Source organism: Protomyctophum parallelum (genome assembly GCF_964188405.1).
Source record: "Protomyctophum parallelum genome assembly, chromosome: 21".
Taxonomy (NCBI): Eukaryota; Metazoa; Chordata; class Actinopteri; order Myctophiformes; family Myctophidae; genus Protomyctophum; species Protomyctophum parallelum.
Genome location: NC_139713.1, coordinates 7,177,422 through 7,196,250, shown reverse-complemented (window position 1 = coordinate 7,196,250; position 18,829 = coordinate 7,177,422). Strand labels below are relative to the sequence as shown.

Here is an 18,829-nt window from a genome sequence, read left to right as displayed (position 1 = left end):
TGAAAGAACCTTGAGGTTCTCTCTAGCGGCTCTGCATTATATCCAAGGAATCACAGTTGCTGGAGGGAATGTGAGGAGAATAATTTCCGACCACAGGCAACATATTTTGTCGGTCAGATATTTTGCATATAATTGAACAACTGTTTTGGAAAGTGTGGTGTTGGGAACACATAAAAGGAAAAAGACAATATATTTTCTGGATCTTGACTCACAGCACTAAGGTGGTGGAAGTTGGAACCACCCAGGGTGCACTGACAGATATAGGGCTAAAAGTGAAGGATATGTGACAATAGCAGGACCATGTCTTCAGAAAATGATCTACTATTTAGAATAAGGGGAAACAAATACAATAATTAAAGAAGCTGATGATCTTTCCCCTTTTTTTCTAATTTCTTTAATTATTATAAGATTATGTTATGTGGGATGAATTGTGTGTGTGTGTGTGTGTGTGTGTGTGTGTGTGTGCGCGCGTGTGCGCGTGTGAGATGTAGTCTTTCCAGGTCAACTCTGGAAAGACTACATCTTCCACAATCCATTTTTGCAGCGTCAGCTGCGTACTGCGTTAAAACCTTAAAACATGGCGGATCACGGTATGAATGTACAACTAAGGAATGGACGCGACAGCTTTGCTTTGAACAAATAATGTTTTTTTAGATTCCCTGCTTCACCAAACGAGCGAGTCTTCTGCAGGTATGTTATTAAAAGAACGGTTTATATATAAAAGACAGAGTTACAACTTACACAGGCACGTACGTGTATTAGTTTATATATCACTGCGTCAAAGAAAACAAAAACATTAGCCTGTGGCTAAGCGAACCTAACCTGACTCTGCCAGATGGGGGCGGTATTGATTCAGAAGTTGTAAAACAAATGTGAGTCAGGTGTTTAATGATTGATTGATTGATTGAAATATTTATTAACAGTTTGCAGTACATTTCCAGCACAACTCAATACAAAGACTGTTAACTGTGAGTGGACGACCCAATATAGCATTACAATTGTTTACAAGAGGGTCCACCTTAATTGTTCAATTCATCAAAACATTTAGAGACGTACAAATATACACTTTATAGCAAAGCGACCCTTGCTCAGGAAGAGAAGCGTATTAAAGTACAGTACTTGAATCTTGTATGTTTAGTTGCTCCTTTGGTTACTGAACTTTGTTTATTACCTATTAGACAGATGCACATGTCCCTGACGGCCTGACCCTTCTCCCTGGAACAAACGTCCCTGGCCCATTGCAGGCAGAACTGCAGACTGTCCCAATTTCCCGCTGTGTTGTGAAGTCTCATCTCTTCGGAGTTCAGAGTTCACCACCTCATCCCTCTATAGCACAGTGGTTCTCAACCTTTTCAGGCTGGCCCAGGCCAGAACCACCCAACATATAAAGCATATTTATTTAAACTGGGGACCCCCCACCCTGATTATCACGTAGAATTGTAAGCGTTATGAGGCATTACATTTCCACAGATAAATATTGTGAAAATAGCAGATCTACAAGCTCACACCGCCTCACAAAACATGAGGTGTTGTGAGCTTTTACGTCTGCTCTTTTCAAAATGTTTGCATCCTTATATTATATTACTATTACATAATGTAATGTAAAATGCACCAGATTTAGCAAAATATGCACATTTTCATCTGTGGTCTCCACAATAACAGTCAACAAACCATGATACATTACAAGAAGAAACACTAATATACCATTATGCAATATATGGTCCAGACGAGTAACAATTACATTACATTTCCATGTCCTCTCAGGTGACAATGCTTCGCAGATCTAGGATCAGTGTCCGGCCAAATGTCCGTCCAAATCCCAGCGCAGCAGGCAGAACTGTACCGGCGCAGCCTGTGTCCCAAGATACACCTGTACCGCAGCCTGTGTCCCAAGATGCACCTGTATCGCAGCCTGTGTCCCAAGACGCACCTGGAGCCCTCCCTATTTCCCAGGAAATGCCACAGCTAAAACAGGAGGCTCGGTGTGAAATAAACGAGGACCATTCTGTGGCTGTTGTGACAGACGGATCACCTGGGTCTCCGTTAAGGAAAAGCACTGTCCCAAGGTGAGTTATGCCGGAATGCTACTTGGTTGTGCGTGGGTGACGCACAACCGAAAATGGGCGATCTACAATCTTGCCACGCGTCAGGCTGCGATGCGCTGTGTAGCTTATACATTTTGCTCAGGCTTTGCAAGCTAAATATAAGTGTGTTATGTCACTAGTGTCCTCACATACCGATTGACTTCTAGCTTTTAATGTCTTGAATGGATTCAAGTTCTCAGTCACCACAACTGATTACAGTATTTTTTTTTTAACTTTGAAGAGTTTTAGGTCAAACTAGTACGGTACATAATACATGGAAGCAACTGCCATTAAAACTCTTCATGCTTTTTCACAAATCACAGATTGGAAATAGAATTGTCATGAGATTTGCTTTAGCTTTAATCCCTGTTGTGTCTTGTCTCATTTAGGGATGCCAGTGATGCAGGTGGCGAAGGCACCTCCCCCTCAGCTGGAAGGAGGAAGCGTTTTTCCATCAAGCCCAAAGTGGCTCCGGCGCTGAACCGCGCTCGAGCCCCAAAGTCTCCGGTCAGGACGGCGGTCCCGGAAGGACCTTGTTCAGACAGCCAGGATGTGACTGCCTCCAGCCAGACTGATGCTACGCTCTCACAGGGAACCACGTCCCCAAGCCAGCAGCGGATGCTCTCTGGAGGTCAGTCTGCTGCAAATTAACACATAATTACTCGTAAATCATGTTGCATGACTGTTAGACTTGTTTGCAATAAACAATAAATTCAGAAAATAGATTTGATATGCCTGTTTGAGGAAATGGAAAGTTTTGGAAGTATACAATTAGTATATGACCTGTTTTGGCCAGAGCACATAATTCATTATTTGGAATAATTATTACATTTGGAATTGGCCATTATCAGTCATTCTTTTGTCTTTTTAAGTGAATATCTGCCATATCTGCTGAAAGGCAAACATAAATGTAAATATACCAAATTCATTAATCGTGACAGGCCTCTCTGGAGGTGACACACGGCCCACAACACCCTTAGTTCCTGCAGAAGACGCCAATTCAACAAACAGTTGGCTTGAAAAAAGCCAACTGTTGGAACTTTCGCCAATAAGTCAAGCCAAAGACGTTCCTCGCAAACCACCGAACAAATCATGTCCCTCAGACAAGGAGGCCATAGAGATGTCAGAGAAGGCCAGGATTCTGGTGTCAAGATCTGCTAAAGGTGAACTGCCTCCGCCGCAAGCACAGTTCAGCTTAAGCAGTCTCCTGAATGATTCGTCAGACCTGCAGAAGTTGGAAAAGGCCCGCAAACTAAAAAAACTGCTCAAAAAGGAGATGAACAAGGATAAGGTTAAGGTAATGAACATTGAACATTTTGTTGGCGAAACGGTTACTTTTATAAATGGTATATTTCATCCACCCGAAATACATTTTTGGTTTTTAATTATTACCAGCTGCTGCGTAAGCACAGCTTGTCCATGTTCTATCTGCTTCGCTTTCACGCCCACTCGACCAATCTTTCTCATTGGCTGCCGTATTGACTGCCTATTGTCCTGATTGGCTGCCTCGTCTCTAGGCAACCAGACACTTTTCCTCTAGCCAACCTCTCAGCCAATGGCATAGCATTGCAGCCAGCAACAGCGTGCGTGCAGCTGGTAAAATATGACTACACTACGTCATATTTATTTTTGTATTTTAATTGGTCAAACTAGCAAAAGAATATTCAATACATGTTCAGAAGCATATTCCATAAAACGGATCATTCATAAATGCAAAGATTGCAAAGAATGCAAAGATGTAGAACAACAAGAACATACTGTAGGTTTAGATTAGAACAATATTATTAAGACATAATTATGTGTTATATATACAACTATAAAATTAATAGTTGCTGCTGCGTAAACAACTGAAGTGATTTCAGGATGTCTGTTTGGGTTTACATTACCTCTAATTTAGCGTAATCATCTTGTAGTTTATTACATTATTTCAATCTACTGTACTTTATTGTACTTTATTACTGTCTACTGTATCATTCTAAACAAATTGTCATCTTGTATGTATCATCTTTGTAGAGAAATATGAAAAATATAACGTCAAAGGCAAAATATCACGTAAAGGCAAAATATATCCGGGATCCTGCCAAAATGACCATGAGAGACCTCATCTACTATTTACCAGCCTCTAACCCCATGAGGTAAGTGTCCAGACTGTCCACTATGGAATATGTTTTATCATGTTTCACTGCTTGCTTCTAGAAAATGTATTTCTTGAACACAGTCTTCCTGACTTGTAATTATGTGCTCTTTCTTATTTCTATCTCCAGCTCTTATTTAGCAGAGTCACGGTCAAAGAATGAGGATGAGATCGTGGTCCAACCGTAAGACCTTCTGATTTTCTGAGATTTTCTGTCGAAGCTCAATGATTGAAACATAGGGACGATTCATACTCTTTTAGAGCAGAATTTTAGTCTGTTCGGGTCTTTAGACTAGAGACTACAATGTGACGTCATTCAGAGGTTCAGGGGGGGGGAGGGAACCGTCCTAAAGTGGGTGCTTCGGTGCCACTGAAATGTTGTGACGACCCAAACTCATTTCGACACTCCAGCGGTATGTCTATGTCCTCGTTAATTCAGCCCAAGTTCAAGTGTGATTAGCCAGCGTTAAAGCCAAGAACACACCAGTTTTGAAGAGACATAAGCCAACTTCCATTTCCCACACGCACGCACGCACGCAAACACACAAGCACACACACACACACACACACACACTCACTATAATAAAGTCTTTATTTCGGCACTACATAGGAGTATGAATCGGCCCATACTTGTGAAGTAAGTGCAGCTAGACACCCGTAAGACAGTACGTAGTCAGTGCTATATCTTGCACCTAAACCTATTTGCCATTTTTTTACTATTTTGAAAAACATTTTAAAATAGTTAAATAGCTAAGATACAAGCTCACAACGTGTCGATGTAGATCAGCTAGTTGAACTATTTTTAAAATGTTTTCCAAGATTGTAAAATATGGCAAAGAAGACTTACAGTAAGCAAGATAAACACATGGTAATAACTACCACTTCCAACACGCACGCACGCATATGGTAATCTAGGATCATAGGTAAACCAAAAACCTATCATCAGTCTAAATAATACAAATAAATTATAATCTGCAATACTCTAAATTACATTTGAACCTTAAAGGTATATTCAGTGATTTCACTCAAAAAACCTTAGGTTTCGTTTTTGGCTGTGGGACCCAGCCTTTCGTCCAATCAGGATAGAGAGTCAAAAACGAAACCTAAGGTTTTTTGACCCCCAGGGGTTAACTGGGGACAGGGAGGAACTCCTTATATGGCCAGCACACTCTATAGTAGGGAGGATTATCACAACAAAACAAAAAAATAAGTGATATTTGAATTAAGTGAAATCACTGAATATACCTTTAAAGAGAAGGCGGTGATCCGAGCACTCAAAAAAATTTACAAAATTAGGAGAGGGTGGATATAAAAAAAATCAAGGTACTTTATTTAGAAATGTTTAAAAAAGCCAACATGTTTCGACTCCAAAATAGTCTTCATCAGGGCAGGTATGACATTTAAACCTTTACATAAGCCTGCAAGGTTGTCAAGACGGATGCCAGGTTCAATATTTGACTGGTGTACTAGTTTGTTTTTGAGGCACTGCATTGTTCTCTCTGTGCTCTACATAATGTCATGTGACTAGAGCTCATGCTTACTCTGCTTATTCTGATTTGGCACTCTTAAGAGCCCCTTCTAAATGCCTAAATTGTAACCACTTAATTAAACTTAGTTGACCGGGGTGCCCCAGGGCTCCATACTAGTATTTCCCTTTACACCAATCTCTTTGCTAACATTGAAACAAAATCCTCCTGGATTCCGCAGGTCACCCAAGAGGGCCCCGAGCCCAGCGCCGTCGTCTCGCCAGGTGGGCGAGGACGACGACGGAGAAGACGAACAGGAAGGAGAGGACGATGAAGAGGACGACGAGCAGATGATGGTTCCCAGGGTGAAAGTGGCCGAGGACGGCTCGCTGATTATCGACGAGGAGAGGTCAGTGATGTTCAAGCATTGATTGTATGAGTAGAACACACTGGACCAGGCTGTCTATGATGTGAGAGGAAGGGGGCACAGTGGCACAGTCTAGCCTCACAGCTAGAAGGTCCTCGGTTCGATTCCCGCTGGGGGCGTGTTCCCTCCTCCATCAGTGCCCATACCCGAGGTGGGGTTGGTGAAAGGGCCTTTCTGTGTGGAGTTTGCATGTTCCCCCCCTGTGTCCCCTAGGGTAGATAGTAGGTAGTACGGTACCCTCACAAAAACATGCAGTAATCTTGGTCTCTAAACTACCTCCCCCTGGCCAAACTCTCCCCTGTCAGGAGACGAGAAGCAGCTTGGACTCCTCATGTATAGAAGGAAGCATGAGGTCAGTCCGCTGCCCTCCCCAGGTTGGCAGAGGAAGTGTAGTGCCCAGGATTAGATAATTGACACTGGGTGAAAAAATGGGTTATAAAATCGTGGGATGAAATGTATAAATTAAAAAATATATATAATGTGAGAGGATGAGGGGAAACACAAAGGCTTGTTTGGTTTAGTGACGCTCTGCAAACTTGTGTCTCAGTTTGACAGTTCAGGTCAAGAAGGCGAAAGGACCGAACCCAGCGGATGGCAAAGACCCCGTCTTTGAACGTGGCTCCACCACCACTTACTCCAGCTTCAGGAAAGGCCACCACACTAAACCCTGGTCCACTGAAGGTACTGTACGTGTTCATTGTACTAGAATATGTTTAGGTGCACATCCTGCTGCTGTTATGGGTGCAACTGTCCATTGTTTTCCTGCTGATTATAAAAATTCTAGTTGTTATGGTTGCTGTGGGTTGGTCAAATTAATTCAGAAGAACAAGTCGATGGTGTCATGGTCAAATAGCTGAACTCCAGGCAAGCTCACAGTGGATTCCGTCAAGTTGTGAGCAAATAGGGATAGTGTTGCAGCCGGATTGGATTTAAAAAAGGAATGGAAATGAATCCACACCCATCTTTGACTTTAACGTTGTTATTTTCTTTCCATCAGAGACAGAAATGTTCTTCCTGGCGATCAGCATGGTGGGGACAGACTTTTCCATGATCTGCCAGTTGTTTCCTCACAGAGATCGAAAACAGATAAAGGTCAGTGGAGATCTGAACAATAAACGTACTTAACACTTAACTTTCTGTGCCTGGATTTCTTGTGTTTTTTTCACCTACCTTTTGAAAAATCACAGAATATTTTGCCTCTCTCCATTCCGTGCACGGGTGCTCTCAACTGATGCTCACGGATGTCATAGAATCGGAAAATAATCATGGTCTATACTCCGTTTGAACAATACAATGAAGCTGTGATTGAGATTTGAGAACCTGCTCTGCGCACATTGCATGAATTGGATTGCAGTTGTTTTCGACTGGATGATTGCCACCAATTCTTAGGTAGCATTGTATTAATATGAGTTTTTAACCTTTCAGCACAAGTTCAAGAAAGAGAAACGGGTAAATTCCTGGAGGCTTGACAAGGTTTTCAGTAAGTATTTGAATGTCAGACATGCTTTTGCAACTGTTATCTCGTTTTCATGTCATGTTCTGTTGTGGCAGGGATTTTTGTCTACGTACAGGTATGCAACTTAAAAAAAGAAATTCTACTTGAGTTCCGCTTTAGAGAGATAACATGGGCAAATATTGAACCATAATTTATGTCAATGGTTTCCCAACCTCGCATCCCTATTTTGGCACAAAATGTGTTGAGCTTGTAGATCAGCTACTTTCGCTATTTGTTTTACTACTAGAACCATATTGTGTGTCTGTTAACCCCTTTAACATTATGCTGTAACGTTTCCTGTAGAAGAGACGCGTAAACTGGATATAGAGGTCTTCTCTAAGCTCCTAGACAGGGTCCTTCGAGTGCAGAAATGCAAGAAACTCAACGAGAATAAGAATAAGACCTTTCCCCGCCAATGCAAGAAACCCAAGTCCTCGGCCAGCGAGGTGAAGACCACGAGGAAACGCAGCAGGAAGACAAAAGGTAACGGAAACAGTTCAAAATAAAATGGTTTGGATTTAATTCAGTTAGGTTGTTGTTGAGATTTACAATATATGTTTTTGAGTTGGAGCGAAATACTGCATGTCGTTTGGTTGAATAAGTCCAAATTTTAAATAATTTTCAGGAAAGACGCCGGAGAAGAAAATGAGCGACGTAGAAGAGGAGGAAGAAGAGGAGAATGGAGGGGCTGACATGGAGGAGGTGGAGGGAGAGAAGGAAGACGTCTCTGACGAGAGAGCAGCTCCTGCTTCCCCGCCAAGGACAAGGAAATGCAAGAAGGAAGACGATGACGAGTCAACCGAGAAACCCAACGAGAATAAGACCTTTCCCCGCCAATGGTTGGGGTCGTCTGTCAACCTGGGCGAGAATAAGACCTTTCCCCGCCAATGGCTGGGGTTGTATGTCAACCTGGGGACTCGCATCCAACCCGGGACGTTCTAGCTGTGAGGTGACAGCGCTACCGACTGCGCCACCTTGCCCCCCGCATTTCTTAAATCATATTGTTTTGTCATGTTACAATCATTTTTATTGATTTGATTTTTATCACATGTTTACATGGAAGTTCTTTTTTTGTGCAAGTTGTTTTCAGGTGGGAGCAATTAAGGAGAAAACATAGGCAAGAAACGGGTCAAAAGAAAAATCTATGTACATTTATATATGTCATTAAAAGTAGCAGTATGCTAAAGTGGCGGCGTGTTTCCTCCTCCGCGTCATCAGTGCCCATACCCGAAGGCAGGGTTGGCGAAAGGGCCTTTCTGTGTGGAGTTTGCATGTTCTCCCCGTGTCCCCTAGGGTAAGGTACCCTCACAAAAAACATGCAGTAATCCTGGTCACTAAACTGCCTCCCCCTGGCCAGCCGGGGCGCCTGATGGAGGGGAAAGGAACTGGTTGGAATAACGTGTTCCTTCCACGCGCTACGTCCAACCAGGGAAACTCCCCCCTGTCAGGTGTAAAGGAGCAACTTGGACACTCAGGCATGAAGGAAGCATGAGTTCAAGTCCGTTGCTCTCCCCTTGTCACCCATATATGGGGACTAGGTTGGTGGAGGGAGTGTAGAGCCTAGGATCATATTAGATGATTGACACACGGGTGAAAAATGGGTTACAAAATCGTGGGATAAAAAAAAATATATAAAAAAAAAAAGTAGCAGTATTAGATTATATGATTTTTTTTTTAGCTTGTCGTTCCTGTCTTACAGCTGACTTTAGTGGTTCTACATTATATCCAAAGGATCACAGTTGCCAGGCACTTCACCTTGATCCCGAGGATCTGGACCTCGCTCTGAATCTGGGCCGCCTGTGCGGTCCAGTCCTCCTGGGTCGTGGCCTGAGTCTCCGTCAGCTTGCGACGCTCCGCATTCGACGCGGTGAGCTTGCAGCTCACGTCTCTCATCTGGAGAGAGAGAGGTCACCATTCTCGCTGCCCGGCTGCAACTCGTCAATTCTGCTCCCTATTCAGCTTGTCCAGCAGCTGATGCTTCAGTTTCTTGATTTCATGCTCTTTTTGAGCCAGCTCTCTCCTCAAGGCCTCCACCGTCCATAGAATCCTGCTCTTGGACAGCACCTTTCTGCATGAGAGCTACACTATTATATACCATAATGACACAACAAAGCCTTATCTTTCCCCTTTTTCTAATTTCTTTCCTTCATAAGTCATAAGATTGTGTGTGTGCTCGCGCACAGCGTTTGTGGACGCCAGTGTTTGTTTTAACATCTAACAACCGTTCAACCCCGTTCTAACTACGACTGTTAATGTAGTAATTGTGAGATCTAGAACGCATTTTGCAATTCTGTGGATACGTGTTTGATGATCACATCAACAGGAAGGATTAGGCACTACTCGCCTCGCGCCAGTGCTACAGACGCTACCCGACGGTCCCTCCCGTGAGCAGTCAGTGGGTGGACGTCCAGGCCCATGAGAGCGGCACGGGGCGATTTGTCGCCAGGCAACAACGTGGACCCGGCGACCTCCCTGCGGGGTATCTGTCCGCTGTTGGAGCAGCGGTGAGTGGACTTCCAGGGGGAGGGTGCTTTAGCTTTGTCACCCAGACAACGGTATGAGAGACTGGGAACTAAGCTTGATTTGGTGGTCCTCCCGCCTGGGACACCCACTGACTGGTTGTTGGGAGGGTTTCGGATGTTTGGGATGTCCAGAGGCGAGGCAGAAAGACTGGCAAAATGTTGTACGGTCTGCTATGTTTGATGGCCGCCAATATGGTGGAGACGCTGAGTGACATTTACAATCGTGAAGACAAGACCATGTTCCATGACTGTGTGATGCAATCTAAACTGCACCTATAATGTTTTATGTTCTTATGCATTTTATGTTCTTATAGTGTTGTGGACATGAATAAATTATGTCTCACATGCAAATTGTTATATTTATTACCCGTTATCACCTGTGTGAACTGATTAGGCTGTTCAACAACACTTTTGCAGCTGTTCGTACTCCAGACAGACAGACATAGAGACGGCCAGTATGGCACTGCTCAAAAATCCTCTTGAACACCCTTTGTATTCCTTCAAGCGATCTTCATAATTGGTCCTCTAATATTCCTGTAATATTCATGATAAAATACTACAATTTTGTTTTACTAGTTCTGTGTCTCGTGACGACATCGATGGGGAATCCAAGCTAATAAAAACAGCAGGGTTTTTATTCCTGAAAGGTTGCAATACGATAATGGAAGCCATCATTCTCACGATAATACAAATCTAAATATATAGGCTTATATATTTTAAATCTGCCTAACGATGTCACTGGAAGACAGGTTTCTGAACTGCCCACAGCCGCCCTCCTATGATACGCAGACTGAGTGAGGATCAATTATAATATAATTGCTCCATATTATGAAGATAGGTTGAAAAGTGGTGAAGTGGTCCTTTAATAGCTTTTAGTTTAACACAGTTTGACTTCTTGAGTTTGACTTTGTTTTCATGAGTTTAGTTTTAGTGTTTGTATCCATTCAACTCTAGTTGTTTTTAAATGTGCTCTTTAAATAAAGTTGGATTGGATTGAGGCGACAGGATTAAATAATATGCTGCCCGCAGAGTAATATTTAAAACGGAACGTTCCATAGGTACTGTGGAAACTCGAACGCGGTCAGAATGTATATTTCTCGCGTTGCCAGACTGTTCCAAATGGGCTTCTGTCTGGCCAGAGTAATCTAGTAAGAGAGTGGCGACACTAGCGTTGACTCTCATTGTAACAATGGAATGCGGAAGTGCTCACTCTATCTCAATGGGATAGTTCCAGTGTCGCTACTCCTACTCTACACCATGTGTCTGGCCAGCAACAGGAAGTCCTCCTCGCGCCTGAAAGACTACATGTCCCACAATCCCTTTTCTTGCGTCAGTTTGTTAAAACATGGCGGATCAGTGTATGTTCGCCGTGGACCTTACAGTTTTGCTTTGAACAAATTGTATTTTTCAGATTCCCTGCTTCACCAAACGAGCCGGTCTTCTGCGGGTAAGTTACTAACGGAGCGGTTTATATATAGAAGAGAGAGTTACACAGGCACGTGCGTTTAGTAGCTTATTATCACTGCGTCGAAAAACAAAAACATGTCGCGACTCTTTTGCCAGTGGCTAAGAAGCGACCCTTGCTCAAGAAGAGAAACGTATCCAAATTCCAAAGTACTGCTATTTTCTCCCCCCCACCACCCCAATTTCAGTTTTGCGTATTTTGTCAAATGTATTCTACATTTTATAGTATTATATTTCTATTCTGGGTTGTCCAGGTTCACATATCATTAATGTCAGTTCGGTGTTGACCCCTGTCATTTGTATAGAGAAGCAAATGGTTGAGGGACCCCCCTCCTCCCTAAAGCAGCCGCTATTAAAAAAGTTTTAATAGCGGCTGCTAATAACTCTGAGAGTGAACAAATGGTTCCATTTGTATCTCTATCTCAGTTACATTCCTGGGTTCTCCTAGAGATGGGATCCCGTCCACTTGGAACTCCCCCAGCCCACAGGGACCCCACTTTTAGAACCACTGTTCATTTTTCAAAGGAAAGTTGTTTCGTTATGATGATGACAGAATGTACTGAGTTTGAGTGTGAATGGCTTCACCAGGCAGGCTGGCAGTCTGTCCCATATGGATATCTCTGTCTGCCTGAGTCTAAAGAGTGCAAACTGACTGTGAAAAGTGGACTGGTTAAGTTACAAGTAATCAAATGGCAGGTGTGGGATTGCCATGACAATCATTTGGCTGAGGCAGAGGCTGGGAATTGTACAGGTGACTTTAGGCTTATTAAGTCCAGTACAGACTGGCAAAGCCTGACCACCAGAGCCTTTTGTGGTGTTTCTGGACAACGGTGAAAGGAAAGGAAAGGTACTATGTTTAGTTTACCCAGGGTAACTGGACTAAGCTCAAGAACTTGTTTACAGCCAGGCCCTGCTCATAGAACATTTCATGGTAGGGGTTCAACTTCAATGCCTTGTCCAAGGGCACTTCAGCGGTGGTAATTTTAACGTGCCGGTCCGGGGATACGAACTAGCGACCTTCCGATATCAAGACCGCTCCGCAAACTGTTCGGCCACCGCTGCCACACTGGTGTATTCCACAGACTCTAGGCCGGGCACTTTACTCCCTGTGGTGGTGTGGACTGTGGAACGCGTGTCAAATTTGAAGTTTGGTGGGGCAAACGGTTCTCGAGTTACGTGGATTACAGACGTACACGTACAGAGACGTGCATTTATAGTAGGATGTTATGCTAGGTTCATTGTTTATCTCTCTGTAAAGTGTAATGCTTAATTGGTTGGTCCACTCACAGTTAACAGTCTTTGTATTGAGTTTGTGCTTGAAATGTACTGTAATTCTGCAAACTAATAAATATTTCAATCAATCAATCTCTATCTAGTTTATATATATATATACTATAGTATATAGTTCTTTTTAGACTGATACTATGTTCTTGGTTTACCTGTGATCCTAGTCTCCTGAGGCACTACACTGTCACTTTGCCTTCTATGTGACTTATCTTGCGTATTGTAAGTTGCTCCGGTTAAGCGCGCCTGCCAAATGCCCTACATTGTAAATTATAGTTGTAATATTGGCTTTCACCTCATAATGGTGGTTTGTTTGTTGGTAGTTTTTTGGGTTGCTATGGTTGCCAATATCGCTGCTGTCCTGACAGCATGAGCAAGTCCATACTTCCATCTGGAGCTCAAATATGGGCTGACATCATCATCATGATGATGCGAGCGTGAAACTCCATATATGGATATAGCTGACTCGACGTGACATCAGTGAGACCATTCTTTACATAATGCCTGGCTGGATGCTAAAGGGTTGCATTCACCCCATTAGCACAGAATGATACAGTCAGTGTTTTCACTGAATCCCCAACTGTCTACAATATGACTCGACTCGTATTTTATAATAGTACATAATGTAATGTAAATACACCGGATTTAGCTAAATATGGACATTGTTTTATCCATAGTCCCCCCAATAGCAGACTAACACAGGCAGAAGAAACAGAAGAAACACTAATATACCATTATACAATATATGGTCCAGACGAGTAACATTGCATTACACTTCCATGTCCTCTCAGGTGACAATGCTTCGCAGATCTAGGATCAGTGTCCGGCCAAATGTCCGGCCAGCAGGCAGAACTGTACCGGCGCAGCCTGTGTCCCAAGATGCACCTGTATCGCAGCCTGTGTCCCAAGATGCACCTGTATCGCAGCCTGTGTCCCAAGATGCACCTGGACCGCAGCCTGTGTCCCAAGACGCACCTGGACCGCAGTCCGTGTCCCAAGACGCACCTGGACCCCTCCCTATTTCCCAGGAAATGCCACAGCGTGAAATAAACGAGGACCATTCTGTGGCTGTTGTGACAGACGGATCGCCTGTGTCTCCGATAAGGAAAAGCACTGTCCCAAGGTGAGTTCTGCCTGAATGCTACTTGGTTGCGCGTGGGTGCCATTTTGGGTTGTGTGTCGCGCACAACCGAAAATGGCCAATCTACTAGCTCACTGCGTGTCAGGCTGCGATGTGCGGTGAGCTTGTGTAGCTTTAAGCTTATACATTTTGCTCAGGCTTTGCAAGCTAAATAAATAAATGTGTTGTGCCACAAGTGTCCTCTCATACCGATTGACTTTTTGCTTTTAATGGCTTGAATCCATTCTCAGTCACCACAACTGATTACAGTAATTTTTGATAAGTCTGAGAAGTCTTGAAGAGCATTGAGTCAAACTAGTAATGGAATACATGAAAGCAGCTTCCATTAAAACTCATTTTGGGCGGGAACCTCTTTTGGTGTTAGCATTATGTTATGCTTTAGCTATTGAAAAATAGCAGATCTACAAGCTTGTAGGTCTGCTATTTTCGAAAAATCGAAGAACGATTGACATAGAAACATAGCTTTTTCAGAAAACTGTCAGGATGTAGAAGACATTTTTAGAATCTGATCTCGGGTCAAAATGGGTTAAAAACTCTTTTATGCTGTTCACATATTAGGAATTGGCATGACAAAAATCTTCAGTCATGAGACTTGCTTTTGCCTGCATTGTGTCTTCTGTCATTTAGGGATGCCTGTGATGCAGGTGGCGAAGGCACCTCCCCCTCAGCTGCACTCCAGAGGAGGAAGCGTTTTTCCATCAAGCCCAAAGTGGCTCCGGCGCTGAACCGCGCTCGAGCCCCAAAGTCTCCGGTCAGGACGGCGGTCCCGGAAGGACCTTGTTCAGACAGCCAGGATGTGACTGCCTCCAGCCAGACTGATGCTACGCTCTCACAGGGAACCACGTCCCCAAGCCAGCAGCGGATGCTCTCTGGAGGTCAGTTTGCTGCAAATTAACACATAATTGTTACTTAGACTTGTTTCCATTAAAATAAATTCAGAAAATAGACTGATAAGCCTGTCGAGTGTGTGTGAGCTACGAGATTTTTGCAGTATTTTAGAAAGTTTGTGTATATGACCTGTATAAGTATATGACCTGTTTTGGCTTGAGCACATATTTATTTTGATTATTAGAATTGGCCATTATCAGGCATTAATTTGTCTATTGAATCGTCATATCTGCTGAAAGGCAAATGTAAATATACAAAATCAATTAATCACAATTTTGTGTATGACAACTAATCAACTTAAAATGTCATCCTGACAGGCCTCTCTGGAGGTGACACACGGCCCACAACACCCTTAGTTCCGGCTGAAGACGACAATTCAACAGAAGTGGCCCTTGAAAAAAGCCAACCGTTGGAACTGTCGCCAATAAGTCAAGCCAAAGACGTTCCTCCCAAACCACCAGACAAACCATGTCTGTCAGACAAGGAGGCCATACAGATGTCAGAGAAGGCCAAGGCTCTGGTGTCGAGATCTGCTAAAGGTGGACAGGCTCGGCCGCAAGACCAGTTCAGCTTAAGCAGACTCCTGAATGATTCGTCAGACCTGCAGAGGTTGGCAAAGGCCCGCAAACTCAGAGAAATGCTCAAAAAGGAGATGAACAAGGATAAGGCTAAGGTAATAATATATCATCTCTTTGAACATTTTGTTGGTGAAACGGTTCATTTTATGAATGAAACATGGTGCATTTATAGCGCCTTCATCCAAAGTGCTTTTACGGTTTACTGTTCAGAAGCGTCTTCCATAAAACTCAATTCAAAAATGCAAAGGTTAAAGCCAATTTCCTCAACAGGTTGGCTGCATGTAGAACAACAAGAACATGGGTTTAGATTATTACAATATTATTAAGACATCATGTTACAAGAATTTGCTGTTTCATCACAGATTAGGAACAAACATTTTAAGATTGTATTTGGCTTTAATCCATGACACCATTCAAAGTGCCAACCTGCTCATCGGGAGTAGTTAGGGGTTCAGTTTATGTTCGACACTAACTCTGGGGGAGCCCGGGATCAAAACAGAACCTTCCGATCCCCAACCAGCTCCTCTAATACCTGACTGAGCCACTGCCGCCCCCCAGATGATGCATAGTGCATAGTGATGCATCATGTAAAAATATGTGTTATTATTATCATTATTAACTATAAATAAATAAAATAATGAATAGTTGCTGGGTAAACAACTGAAGTGATTTCAGGATGTCTGTTTGGGTTCACATGACCTCTGATTAGCATTTACTAATCATGTTAAGTGCTTTATTACATTATTCATTTCTATTGTACTTTATTGCTGTCTACTGTACCTTCTAAACACATTCTCATCTTGTATGTACTATGTATCATCTTCAATTGTGTTTCATTCTTTGATTTTGTAGAAATTCATTAAAAATACCACGTCAAAAGCTCGTGTGAAGGAATATACCCCGGATCCTGCCAAAATGACCATGAGAGACCTCATCTACTATTTACCAGTCTCTAACCCCATGAGGTAAGTGTCCACTATGGAATTATTTATATCATGTGACACTGCTTGCCTCTAGAAAATGTATTTATTTAAAATTGATTGTTATTACTGTCTTCCTGACTTGTAATTATTTGCTCTTTCTTATTTCTTTATCTCCAGCTCTTATTTAGCAGAGTCACAGGGAAAGAACGACGAGGAGATTGTGGTCCCACCTTCTCCAGTTAGACAACCGTAAGACTGTCTTATTATATTCCTCTGTTGAAGCTCAATGATTGAAATGATTTTCTTTTGTAACTATATTACATTATTAGTTTTAATGTTAATGTTAATGCTTTTTATGTTAGCGTCGTGCACCAGGGCTCCAATCGCTCCATAATAGTATTTCCCTTTTTACACCAAATCTCTTTGCCGAAAATAGCCTACCTCACTGGTTCCCGAACACTGGATCGGGACCCACTTGTGGGTCGCGGACACATTTTTTTTTTTACGATATTCTTTTGTCTTTTTCTGCCTTTATTGATGAAAGTAGACTGACAGGAAATGGGGCGGAAGACACGCGGCCGTCGGGCTGGCTCAGCAGCCTAGGTGCCCAGACGGTTCAGCTAACCGTCAGCCTGGCTCAGCAGCCTAGGTGCCCAGACGGTTCAGCTAACCGTCAGCCTGGCTCAGCAGCCTAGGTGCCCAGACGGTTCCGCTAACCGTCAGCATGGCTCAGCAGCCTAGGTGCCCAGACGGTTCCGCTAACCGTCAGCCTGGCTCAGCAGCCTAGGTGCCCAGACGGTTCAGCTAACCGTCAGCCTGGCTCAGCAGCCTAGGTGCCCAGACGGTTCAGCTAACCGTCAGCATGGCTCAGCAGCCTAGGTGCCCAGACGGTTCAGCTAACCGTCAGCCTGGTTCAGCAGCCTAGGTGCCCAGACGGTTCAGCTAACCGTCAGCCTGGCTCAGCAGCCTAGGTGCCCAGACGGTTCAGCTAACCGTCAGCATGGCTCAGCAGCCTAGGTGCCCAGACGGTTCAGCTAACCGTCAGCCTGGCTCAGCAGCCTAGGTGCCCAGACGGTTCAGCTAACCGTCTGGGCGCGGACACATTTTCATGGGTCCCACTATTTTTTGTTTCCTACATGTTTTTAATTATTCTTTCAAGACATTACAAAAAAAAAACATCCTCAAAAAAGCTAAACGTTTCTTGTATTAATACCATAAGAAATTCCATAAATTAGAAACAAATGTTTAAGAAGTAGTGAAAAGAGTCGATCTTCAAGCTCACAACGTGTCGCTAACGTTGTGAGCTTGTACATAGGCTCTTTAAACTAGTTTGGGTCAGGGGGCTAAAACGTTTGCGTACCACTGCCCTCTTAACACTCAAGCCAGTGAGCCTCAACAAAACTCTCCTGAATTCCGCAGGTCACCCGAGAGGGTCCCGACTCCTCCCCCTCCCCCGAGCCCAGCGCCGTCGTCTCACCAGGCGGGCGAGGACGACGGAGATGACGAAAAGGAAGAGGCGGACGACGAAGACTGTGAAGCGGACGACGAGCAGCTGATGGTTCCCAGGGTGAAAGTGGCCGAGGACGGCACGCTGATTATCGACGAGTCGAGGTCAGTGATGTTCAATCATTAATTATTCTTTCGTCTACACATGCGTCACGTTTCATTCAGGACGTGGTATGCGACTTTTTGAAATCAACGCTAAACAGTCAGTTGAGACCGTGAGAAGCAGTGCAGAAGTCGTCAAATGTCTGTTTTTTTTTGGTGAATTCCTAGTTTTCGTGGTTCGTGTTTTTTTTCTCTTCGGTTTACTTTGAAGGGCTCGCGCCAAGCGCGTTAGCTCGGCATAAACAAAGGTTGGTGTTACAGGGTGATCTATGTTGGTCTACAGATCCACCCTGTGGACAGCAGACGTTACTGAACCTTCTCTCCCATTCCTTGTCGTGGCTTTGGAACAAGGAAAAAGTCAATTTGAGCCTTCCGTTTTTATCTCTTATGTTGCTGCTGTAGTCGAGAAGAGCCACGAGTGGTGTAGTAATGCACAACCAAATGACTGTTTCAGACTGCTGACAGCAGTCTGAAAGAGTTAATGCCAGGTATCTATATCTATAATGTGTGAGACAAAACACAAAGGCTTGTTTGTTTTAGTGACGCTCGGCAAACTTGTGTCTCAGTTTGACAGTGGAGGTCAAGAGGGCGAAAGGACCGAACCCAGCGGATGGCAAAGACCCCATCTTTGAACGTGGCTCCACCACCACTTACTCCAGCTTCAGGAAAGGGAACTATACTAAACCCTGGTCCACTGAAGGTACGTGCTGATTGTACTATATGTTTAGGTGGACATCTTGCTGCTGTTATGGTTGCAACCGTCCATTGTTTTCCTGCTGATTATTCTAATTCTAGTTGTTGTGGTTGCTGTGGGT

General features: G+C 43.7%; 2 protein-coding genes across 3 annotated transcripts in view; both read left to right on the top strand.

Annotated features, from left to right (window-relative positions):
* Positions 1 to 579: 579 nt before the first annotated feature.
* LOC310879377 (uncharacterized protein) lies at positions 580 to 10,407 on the top strand. 2 transcript variants are annotated; one of them, XM_083794002.1, is made up of 12 exons: positions 580 to 690; positions 1,765 to 2,066; positions 2,474 to 2,715; positions 3,026 to 3,381; positions 4,098 to 4,219; positions 4,349 to 4,402; positions 5,926 to 6,093; positions 6,659 to 6,792; positions 7,109 to 7,203; positions 7,537 to 7,591; positions 7,910 to 8,089; positions 8,232 to 10,407. In XM_083794002.1, exons 2-12 carry the CDS (start codon positions 1,771 to 1,773, stop codon positions 8,546 to 8,548), a joined length of 2,019 nt encoding a protein of 672 aa, XP_083650128.1. In that variant the 5' UTR covers positions 580 to 690; positions 1,765 to 1,770; the 3' UTR covers positions 8,549 to 10,407. The 2 variants fall into 2 exon arrangements, with proteins under 2 accessions (XP_083650128.1, XP_083650129.1); XM_083794003.1 differs by having other exon boundaries at positions 7,910 to 8,101; positions 8,268 to 10,407.
* A 1,078-nt stretch (positions 10,408 to 11,485) lies between these two features.
* Positions 11,486 to 18,829, top strand: part of LOC310878629 (uncharacterized protein) — a 29,974-nt gene continuing 22,630 nt past the window's right edge. The window contains exons 1-8 of the mRNA XM_083792981.1: positions 11,486 to 11,575; positions 13,668 to 13,999; positions 14,645 to 14,892; positions 15,223 to 15,578; positions 16,336 to 16,448; positions 16,584 to 16,655; positions 17,826 to 18,017; positions 18,581 to 18,714. Coding sequence (XP_083649107.1) covers positions 13,674 to 13,999; positions 14,645 to 14,892; positions 15,223 to 15,578; positions 16,336 to 16,448; positions 16,584 to 16,655; positions 17,826 to 18,017; positions 18,581 to 18,714 — 1,441 coding nt within the window. The 5' untranslated portion in view covers positions 11,486 to 11,575; positions 13,668 to 13,673. The remainder of the gene's footprint in view (positions 11,576 to 13,667; positions 14,000 to 14,644; positions 14,893 to 15,222; positions 15,579 to 16,335; positions 16,449 to 16,583; positions 16,656 to 17,825; positions 18,018 to 18,580; positions 18,715 to 18,829) is intronic.

Bases quoted from the DNA above. Each gene is read 5' to 3' on its own strand.
- LOC310879377 (XM_083794002.1), top strand. From the start codon at position 1,771: ATGCTTCGCAGATCTAGGATCAGTGTCCGGCCAAATGTCCGTCCAAAT. The intron at 3,382-4,097 runs GTAATGAACATT...TCATCTTTGTAG, and splicing joins TGAACAAGGATAAGGTTAAG to AGAAATATGAAAAATATAAC. The intron at 8,090-8,231 runs GTAACGGAAACA...AATAATTTTCAG, and splicing joins ACGCAGCAGGAAGACAAAAG to GAAAGACGCCGGAGAAGAAA.